Source organism: Drosophila obscura, unplaced genomic scaffold, assembly GCF_018151105.1.
Source record: "Drosophila obscura isolate BZ-5 IFL unplaced genomic scaffold, ASM1815110v1 contig_139, whole genome shotgun sequence".
In the NCBI taxonomy this organism is placed as follows: domain Eukaryota; kingdom Metazoa; phylum Arthropoda; class Insecta; order Diptera; family Drosophilidae; genus Drosophila; species Drosophila obscura.
The window spans coordinates 15,587-26,063 of record NW_024542723.1 but is presented as its reverse complement, the minus strand read 5'-3'; the positions used below and the strand labels follow the sequence as shown (position 1 = coordinate 26,063).

Sequence of the window (10,477 nt, the reverse complement as noted above, 5' to 3'; positions counted from 1 at the left end):
CTGTGGTTCCCCCTGAGACGCCCTGCCGGTTAAACATTGGTGTTTCGAGCCGGATATTTCGCCTTCCCTATAAGGAAAATCCAGCTTTCAAGAATTGACAGCAACTTGACCACAAGAGAATTTCAAGATAAGTACGACTATCGTTTTCCACATATCGCTTCCGGCCGTTCTCCGCTTATTCAACTTCAACTACCAGTGCTACGGTAGTTATTCAATTCCGTTTTTTGTCTGTGCATTAATTGTGAAAATAATTAAAAGTAAAAATAGTCAGCAAGTGCATTCCAGCTCACAAGAGCAGCTCCGCAGCTGATATACACAATAACATCCAAATATACACACACACACACGTAAATCCTACAAGGGCATTTCCGAATCAGATCAACTCTCGATCAATTTCAAGCAACATTAATTAAATAAATAATCATTGTTTTTTTGTGTGTCTTTGCATACATCCTCCGATAGTTTTTTCACCACACGATTCGCGATTCCAAGACTTCCAACACCGACACAAAAAAACAAGTCACCCCTCACTCCGAGAGCAGCAAGTAGTAGCCCAGCTGCAAGGACGAAATCGGTTCTATTTCCTTCTCCCGTGACCCTCAAGGTTGCAGCTCTGACACAAAAAGATCCGAAAGGCTCGTTCGTCAGTAGCCCCGTCAGCTTCCGCCACTGCACCACAATGGCTCAACCCGCCACCTCTGTCGCTCGGACTAAATTGGTCCCCGCCATTGGCCGACTTTCCCACCTGGCAGAGCGGCCGAGGTCCGCCGAGGACAAATCCTCCATATGTGGACGGACGTCGAAGCCGAGCAGGCCTGACTCCGCGGTGATGGCTGACAAGTATCCAGCAATCCAGGCTGACATCCGGGAAGAGAATGCTATGGGGCATTTGAGCAGTGCCTCAGTGACCTCAACGCTCAGCTGGCCACAACCACAGTTCATCTTCCTGCACATCTTATCCCTGTCGAGAAATTGTACTACCTCACCGAGAAGACCCGGGTCGATCCAAAGGCCATCGTAGAGAAATCCCCCCTCACCAATGACGGTTTCGTGTCCGCATGGTTAGCTCTCCGTAGCCGATATAAGAATAATCGGCTTTTGGTTACCAACCAGATTAACATCCTCCTCTTCTTGCCCCGCGTAACTTCCGAGTGCAGTCGTGCTTTGAAGGATCTGCAAAGTACGATGCAGTGGGTCCTAAATGCACTAGCTGTCCCAAATGTCTGTACCGACAATGGGGATAGTCTCCTAGTGACCATCTGTGCTTTCAAATTGCCAAAGTTGAGCCGGGCGTTATGGTAAGCGTCCATAACGGACAAAAAGGAGGTGCCGCCCTGGAAGGAAATCGACTCTTTCCTCAGTCAGCGATACCTAACGCTAGAGGCTATCGAGAGCGATTCCGATTCCGCAACTCGCCAGAGGCAGTCAGAATCCGCCATCCTCCCGAAGCCAGTCCAATCCGTTCCGTTCCCAAGGCAGTCCTGTTCCAAGGACAGCGCACTCGTTCCAAAACAACGTGAATCCAAGCAAGAGCACGTGTGATCTCTGTTCCAAGGAGAATCACATAGTCGGATTATGTCCTCATTTCCTACAAATGACCGTTGATGCTCGCTCCAGCTGCATAAAGCAAAAGCAGCTCTGCTTAAATTGCTTCTGCTTCTGCATCAATGCAATCCAGCTTCCATCGAGTCACATTCCACATCCGTACCCAATTCCACATCCGTACCCGATTCCACAGCTTGGCCAGACGTCAATCGACCAGTACCTTCCTCAGAAAATTCAAGTTCTTCTGAACCTCATCCTAAAGTTCAGACGTATTTCGCCTCCGGCACAAGCTCTGTCCTTCTAGGCACGGCAATTATTAATATTTGCCACCTGGGGAAAAATTTCCGCGTCCGCGCTCTGATCGTCTCGGGCTCCAAAGTAACGTTCATTACGGAACGCCTTTTCAACACGATTCAATTGCCATTCCAACGTATTCAGACACAGATCTCCAGCCATTCTCCATTCGCTCCCCAACGAGGCCGGGTTTTCAATTAAACGCCGCAGCCTATGTTTTTCCGGAATTGGCAAAGAATCTTCCGTTGCATCCTTTCTCGCCAAGTTTATTGAAAGACTTGTCGAGTCTTCCATTAGCGGATCCTACATTCTTCGAGAGCTCACACCAATCGATGTCCTGATTGGAGCCGATGTACTACCATCGGCAATGTCAAGCGACTTACAGCCCAACATATTTGGCTCTCTTCTCGGCCAAGAAACCATTTTTGGTTAGGTGCTCACTGGTCCCGTTTGCAATGCGGCGAGCCATCAAGCTGCACTCTTTTCCAGTCGAATTTCCAGAGTAGCTTCCAATGTCAAAAATGTGCCCGTCATCCGTTCTAAGCTCACTTCTAATGCTTCTTCGACTTTTTCATTTTGCCTAGCCTTCCACATACAGACATGGCTTCTCGATCCCGTTTCGACCGCACCGTGGAGAGCAGACGTTCCCGAAGTACTAAGTCCTACCAATGCCGAGTCTGCTCTGAAATCCATCCTCTACGGAAGTGCCTCCACTTTCTCCGACTGGATTCCGAAAGGAGGCTCCAATCTGTCCTCCATTTCAGCTACTGCACCAATTGCCTGGCTCACCGACACTCCGGCCAGGATTGCCGAAGCGGTGATCGATGTAAGGTGTGTAGCCGGAACGACCACACGTTACTCCACCTTCCCGGGTCTCGGTACCCACCAACCTCCTTGCGCCAAAATCGGAGCATATAGGGTCTTTTCAATCCCGAGTGTTCAGAGTGGGGACGGCGCTGGCGGGGCAATAGCTCTGTGGGCATTCCAGCCACACCACTGTTAGCATTCCAGCTACGCAAGCTGTGTCCCTCGCTCTCGCTCTCACGCTTATGAGCATTTTCACCCCATAGACGCGCTCTCGCGCGAGTTATGATCCTAGTGGATCGGTTAAGTTGTTTGGGGAGTTGTAGTTGGACTTGGTTGCGGAATAAAGTACACCCGGAGTGGTTGAGTTTCAAAAGTATTCTGATTCTATATTTCTTCTTTAGGTTTTCAACTTAATTACAATTTGCTGGCCTTGCTCTTTTGGGCGACAGAGAATCTGCTTACTCCCCATTCCTCAATCGGAACGGATGTTTGGTTGCTGAGGTCTGATATTGTTTATGTAAGTTGAGCTGGTGCAACTTTGTTGCGGAGTCGACGTTGTTGACGTTAGGGCCTGCTATGCTAGCCGAAGTGGTTTCGGCGGGGCGAGGGTGAGAGTAGGTGCTGAGGTGGTAACTCCTCCCCCCTCAGTCTGAGCTACTGACCATAACGGAGGAATGGTTGGTGCGAAGGTGTGCGATGGTGTGGGAGTGGGGTTTGTAGTTGTTGTTGCGTAAATGGTCGTCCTTCTTGAAAAATAAACTGTGCATATCGCACCCACCAGTAGTACTCCAAGAGCTGCATACGTTGTTGTAGTCTGTATCACCATTCCGGTTCGCATTCTTCCAATTTCCAAATTAGTTTTGATGTCCTCCATCTTGAGTTCGTGGATCCCCAATTCTTGAGTTGTTCGGTTTTTCTTCAAGGACATTATCTGTGGAATGTCGAGTTTCATGTGTCCCACTTCTAGCTGCTCTACTGCCTCGTATTGGATGTTGTTAACTACTGTTCCACAATCGTTGAAAATGATGATTGCTGATCCGCTGAATACTTTTTCTAGTCCACAATCCGTCTGTATCTTCACTTCCTCACCATTGAAAATTGCAATATATCCTTTTTCCGGTTGGAAGATTTCTCTGCGGAATCCTATATCTTTTGTCTCACATTCCGTTGCCACTCCATTCATCAGACTTCTCAGACAACCTTCGTTGATTCTCTTTACGATCTTGTCGTTTTTACATGTATAAAGTTCCCTTATTTGTTGACATTTGTTCTTATAATAATACATTTTGTTGTTGTTATGAGCTACAAAATTAGGTGCTATTACAAATTCTGTCTTATTTATGGGTAATGGTAGTAATCTTTTCAGTACATACATTTCTTTCTTAAAAATTGGTAGACTTATTGAAAATATTATGTCGGTACCATTCATTATGGCTTTTAACTCTAAAAATTCGTACATGTGTTCCTCTGATAGTATCTGCACCTTTTGGTCTTCTAAATTCTGTGTAATTTTCTGTGATTCTTCTTTATTTAATATGAACTTGGGGATTATTCCTACCCTTGCTAATAATAGGCTTTCCGTTACTTCGTTGAGGTTCAATGCTATCATGTCTATCGTGATTGAAATTCTGTCAATGTATTCTATTCTATAAATTCTTTTGTCTTCTTCCACAAATGTTTTACTTATCCCGTTTTTATAGTTGTTAATAAAAGAGTTTACCCTAATTTGTTCTTCGTTAATATGTTGTGTTAAGTTTTTAAACATTATAATGAACCTATTGTCCATGTTCTGACGTGTACTTATTTCTTCATTTAACCTTCCTTCTTCTTCCTGTACTCTTCTGATCTCCTGTTCCAATTTTTCCGCATCCTCTGCGTCTAGATTTCCTGTGATTGCCTTTACTACCGAACCTAATCCGTTAATCAATCCCCTCTTACTTCTCTTCTTGGGCGATATCGTTTCTATTTTTCCTTTTACCAGATTCAATTTGTTTTGGAGTGCCCTAACTAGATCCTTCGTTTCGCTATCTTCTTGTATAGTCCTGAGCGTTTGCTCCAAATGGCCAACGCTCTTTACATATTCATCTAGTCGGACTATGTGTATGAAGGTTTTATATGTTTGTATTACCCTGGCTGTTCCTAATGTGATTTGCGCGATAGGCTCATCCTCTTTAAACTCTCTGATTTCAAACGTTCCTTTCGTCTCCATCACTGCAACCCATCTGAAATTATTATTGATCATTAGTCTTGGTCAGCTTTCTAATCTTTTCCTTGTGAACTTTCTGTGGTTTTGTTGTGTTTATTGTTAAATTATTATCAGTTGCTACCTTATGTGTGGTGAACCTTGGTGTTAGCTTGTCCCGCCTATTTTCTTTTCTAAAAATCGTGTCGTTGGTGTTTACTTGTATTGGATCCTGCCTATCCTCGTTCGCTGCGTTTATTCTTTTAACCTTTTGTTCTTGTACCCTTTCCTTTCCTTTTATAAGGCCTAATATCTGCTCTACCGCTGATATAAGCCCATCTAACTTCTCCACGCTTCCTTCATACTTTGGTATGATCTCCACTAACTCTATGACTCGAACCGCTTCGAGCAATTTTGTGTTGCTGGGTTGGGTCATTTCTAATTGTCCCTGGTTCTCGTCGCTAACTGCTGAAGCCTCCGTGTCTACCGGAATAACCCTTTGGCTACTGCTTTCTTTTGACATATAGTCTATTTCGATTATTTTCTTTTCTTATTTTACGTATTTTATAGTATTTGTGTGTATAGTGATTTGTGTAAGGTGTGTATCTTAATTATAATGTGTGTTTGTGTAATTCTATAGTGTGTGTTACTTAAGTGTTTATACTAGATCGAGTTTGTCCTTGTGTGTCCTTGTGTTCGTGAAATGGAGTCTGCAATTGATTAAAATGAATATCTTTCCGATCGTACTTTTCTAATAATATGGTGTGCCGTGAAATGGTTTACTCTTTATTTATAGTTTTTTTTCAATCGCCTTATGTGCGTGTACTTAGTGGCTTTACCTTACACGCTGAAGCTAGTCACAATACTGTGCGTTACAGTATCTGTAACCAATTGCGGACAGTCGTGTCTCCCTGGTAGCGTTTCCCTCTTCCATCTCCCTGTCACCCCTATGCTAGGCATCCGCACTGTGCGTTACAGTACTTTGCCCTACGCATGTGGGTGGCTGGAACTTGTAGTCGACTCTTCACTTTTTCCTATTATCGCTCCTATGCTAGGCGTCCGCACTGTGCGTTACAGTACTTTGCCCTACGCATGTGAGTGATTTGGATTGCGTATCTTTTAATTTGTACCGCCTCCTTCGCGGAGTCTTATCCCTCATTGCTTTATTCATTGTCTTTTGTGCCCTTTCTTTTCTTGTGCCGGCCCTGTCTCTATGTTGTGTGTGTGTGTGTGTCTTCGACCGTTCGATGCTCGACTCGACCCGACAGAGTGTCTAGCGCTGCCTCTGCCGAACCAAGCCGTCGCTGCTGCAGTCCGCTCCGACGACCCGATCATTGGTGCAACTACTCGTACTCTCGACTCTATGATCGTATCAGCCCCTCGGCTCGCCGTCGAACCGTCAGCAACTGCCCGACTCACCTTCGAACCGCATCTGCTCGAACCTCACTCGGTCGAACCGCAGCCGGTCGAACCGCAGCCGGTCGAACCGCAGCCGGTCGAACCGCAACGATCGAACCGCTCCCGGTCGGACCGCCGCCGCTCGAACCGCAACGATCGAACCGCTCCCGGTCGAACCGCCACCGTCGAACCGCAACGATCGAACCGCCTCGGTCGAACCGCCGCCGATCGAACCACCATGATCGAACCGCTCCCTTCTCGAGCCGCCGTCCACTGACACTTTTTCACGACACTTTTGCACTCTTTTCTCCTCACTCCTCTCTGACAATTTATTTGCATTTTATTTATTTGCATTTGCATTAATTCTGCTCGTTTTGGTCGGAATAACTCGAATCTCCACTGCCCCGGCCAACGTGCCATGCTATCTCTTTTTATTGATTGCCCATTTCACTGCTCACCATTGTATTCCCGTACTTCTCGTTCTCACAATTTGAGGGTTTATTACTTTTTATTTATTTTATTTTCTTGTTTTATTTTCTCCATTTCACGTCACTCTACTCACACGTACATATTTTCTGATATCTTTCCTTACAGGATTGTTAGTGTCGCTATTTTCCAATACATCTCTTGCGTGGTTCTCTCTCTCGCTGTCTCGGTCCTCTAGGGTCCTACTTCCTCCAGATTCCCGTCCTTTAACGAGAGTGTCCGACTGCGCCAGTTATGATCCTAGTGGATCGGTTAAGTTGTTTGGGGAGTTGTAGTTGGACTTGGTTGCGGAATAAAGTACACCCGGAGTGGTTGAGTTTCAAAAGTATTCTGATTCTATATTTCTTCTTTAGGTTTTCAACTTAATTACAATTTGCTGGCCTTGCTCTTTTGGGCGACAGAGAATCTGCTTACTCCCCATTCCTCAATCGGAACGGATGTTTGGTTGCTGAGGTCTGATATTGTTTATGTAAGTTGAGCTGGTGCAACTTTGTTGCGGAGTCGACGTTGTTGACGTTAGGGCCTGCTATGCTAGCCGAAGTGGTTTCGGCGGGGCGAGGGTGAGAGTAGGTGCTGAGGTGGTAACTCGCGCTCATACTCGCCACGCTCGTGCTCCCGCTCTCGCTGCCGACAGCTGCCGGCAGCTTACTTTTACATTATCGGAGTACTAGATATATGGAGATGACTTCGCTTAACACCCATAAGCAAAACGGCCGGCTTCTTTGCACGCGAATATACATATACATTACATTGAACAAATACATAAACTTGTACGGTGAGGTTTGTAGCTGTTCCGCCGAAAATTAGGCACTGCCTGTCGCACGCGGCTAAATACTTCTCTTTGATAGTTTTCGAAGAAAGAATGTTATTAAATAGAGGGCATCAGGACGCCATTATATCATTTCCCATCACGATCGTGTAGATAGCGTTTGAGTGGAAAGAAAAGATAAAAGAAGACCAAGTGTAAAATCTTTTTCAAGTGCAGTGTACTATAAAAGACCATACCAACATTGAATACCATTCCTATAAATAACCACAAATTAATTTGAGGCACTATAACGCACCATTGGTCAACAAATTCGCCCACTTTCTACGGATCAGCCGTTCGGATAAGCAGAACGAGAGCTAGCAGCAGCTAGGCAAGTACAAAAAAAAATATATATATATGCATATGTATGTATGTAGGCTAGCGCTTGGAGGAGGCTCGTCAGCCACATCGACACAGCTGGAGCAGCGAATTCGCCGGAGCTTTGGCGCTCGCATAAGGCTGAATTGCGATCGACAGAAGAGGCGACAAACTAGTACCCGGCAGCAGCCTCTTCAACGCGAACCGCGGCGTCGCAACCGAGCGGGACGGGAAGAGGGAGAACGTCAACTATAGAAAATTATAAACTAAAACGGGGATAATTTTCTGAACACTCCTAATTACAATCCGAATTTCGCCAGTCTCATTCTATTCCCCTTTCTATCCATCTATTCTTTTTTTTTATCTCTATCACTCTTTGTTTCTCTCTGCCTCCGCTGCTGAGGCCGAGCCCTCAGGCACCGGTAATCCGAAAGTACCGCTGATCAAAAGAGAGAAGAGCAAATCATGACGATGTAAATAAGAAATATAGGAGTAACTTTAACAACCCCAAACCGATAGCACCGGTAAATTTTTTTTGTAGGTGTCATGCGAACTGTGTGTGTGTTTCTTTGTTTTTTTGTTTGTTTAGTGATTTAATTACAGTGACTAAATCGGAAGCGTTTCGTCGATGGAGGTCTATTGTGAGTAATTTTTGTAATATTTAATTTTATTGGCGTCCACAATTTATGCATTTGTTGGCCAAGGCTCAAGAGAGAGCCACAAAAGGGCATGACATCTCTTTCGCATGCACACACCCACAAATTAAAGGGTATTCAAATATACATATGCAGATAAGCATTTTAGTTCTGTTTCTTTTACCTCTCTTTCTGATGCCAATGGCTCATGCCCATTTGGGTTTCTGTTTTATTTTCTACCTTTACTTTCTTTACCTTTAATATATTTTTCTCTAGTTATTTAAGTCTGAATATTTGTATTTATTGGTAATTAATTTATATTTAGTAACCTGGGGGAAAACATTACGGGATTATTTGAAAGAGTACAGAATGAAATGTTAGAGTTTTAGTATTAAATAAATTATTATAATGTGTGAGTAATACAATATAGATTGATCTCCAGCGGAATGCCCCTGTAGGCCCCTCAAACATAAAGGGGTCTTGTAAAGATTCGGTGAAATGGCACATACAAGACCAAGGTAGCGTGGGGGAAGTGTTCCTCAAATACATCAGAGGAATGTTGTCCGTTTTCCCAAGTGTAGTTATTGTCTTCCGTTTTAGGTGTTGTGCTTTCCGTCCGGTTATTAATGGCTTAGTTATTGTGCTCGCTTTACAATTTTAAATTAATAATAGGGTAGGCCTTAGCTTTGGACAGAAGAACACCACACTCGTAGCCGACGAGCCAGCAGCCGGAAAAAAATGAATTAGCGTGCCGTCCAATAGTTAAGAGTGTCATCTTGCCTACACAGTGGGTTAACCATTACATTTATTTTTATTATTGGCGCCCAACGTGGGTCCACAATTTTGGATGGGAATTCAAAAAAATTGTTACTTATTGGTGTGGTTCACGAACAATGGCCTAAAAAAAACTATCTCTAAATGAATTTTCTTTTTTTTATTGTCTTTTCGCTTATCTGCGGGGTAGGAAGTAGGAAAATTTAACAAGTCTTCCGCGGTCGTTATGGTAGATGAAAAAGAAGAAATCAATAAAACATTTCCGCTGTCATACAGTTCTCATCCAGGTCTTGGAATACCGGAAAATAACTTAACCTTAGGGTATGTTCCGGGCCAGGATTCTGTGGGTTCTGAGTGAGTTCTCTTTGTTTCGGTACAGATAGCCAAGCTGTCCTGATTTTTTTTGGAATACTACAAGAATAGCTTTAAGTAGCTGTCAGTTGTCCAAGTCAGGTCAGTTTGAGATGTTGGTACTACTTAACTGAATGCAGGCTGCATGAGAATGTACATCAAGCGTTTGGGATTTACAGGTGATGCAATTTGAATAAGAGCACTTCTGGCCACGGCTGATGTCGTTCTATACTCAAGCTTGTATTTTCTCTTCTTTCTTTTCTTGGCAACTTGGAGTAATGCTTCTATTAGAAGCAAAATATTAGCCGAAATTGGATGCAGATGTGCAGAATTTTATTCTGCCACTGCCCACGGCTTATATGTTCGAACTTGCCAAGATTAGCTTTCCTCTTTGTCTTTGGTGAAGTAATTCGGAAAATGATGAGAGGCTTTGCAGGGAGCTAGTCTAACAGGGAGATCAATAACACTACTCGACATAATCGAACTTTTTTTTTCCTCAAGGATCCAAACCGACTTGAACAAAAAATACCTTTTGGAAGGTTGCGAGCCCAACTGCCCATTGGGAACAAAGGAACGCGATCAGGTACCAAATGTACAACCCTTGTTCGTGGGCCCGCTACCTTCCAAAAGGTATTTTTTGTTCATTTTTTCCATATTTTAGGTTTGGTTAACGAATTTTAGCTCCAAAGTCTCTCCATAGATTTTAATGAGCGATACCTTAAACGACGCCAAATTAACGCACCTATACACAAAAAAATAGAGGACACAAGATATAATTTTTTTTTCGACTTTTCCTGAGTTTTTAAAGTCAAAATTTCGTAAAAAATACCGCACAAAAATCATCATTTTTGCATTTCAATGCTTTATATTTCCCAGACG

At 43.9% G+C, this 10,477-nt stretch overlaps 1 protein-coding gene across 1 annotated transcript; it reads right to left on the bottom strand.

The window, feature by feature from the left end:
• Positions 1-3,008: 3,008 nt before the first annotated feature.
• On the bottom strand, positions 3,009-7,302 carry LOC111081960. The gene is made up of 2 exons (XM_022378132.2): positions 6,819-7,302; positions 3,009-4,868 (listed from the first exon to the last, which is right to left on the bottom strand). The coding sequence occupies exons 1-2, from the start codon at positions 6,848-6,850 to the stop codon at positions 3,221-3,223; spliced, it is 1,680 nt and encodes a 559-aa protein (XP_022233824.2). The 5' UTR covers positions 6,851-7,302; the 3' UTR covers positions 3,009-3,220.
• Between the last annotated feature and the right edge of the window lie 3,175 nt (positions 7,303-10,477).

Bases quoted from the DNA above. Each gene is read 5' to 3' on its own strand.
- LOC111081960 (XM_022378132.2), bottom strand. From the start codon at position 6,850: ATGTATTGGAAAATAGCGACACTAACAATCCT. The intron at 4,869-6,818 runs GTAAGGAAAGAT...TAATAATTTCAG, and splicing joins ATAGCGACACTAACAATCCT to ATGGGTTGCAGTGATGGAGA.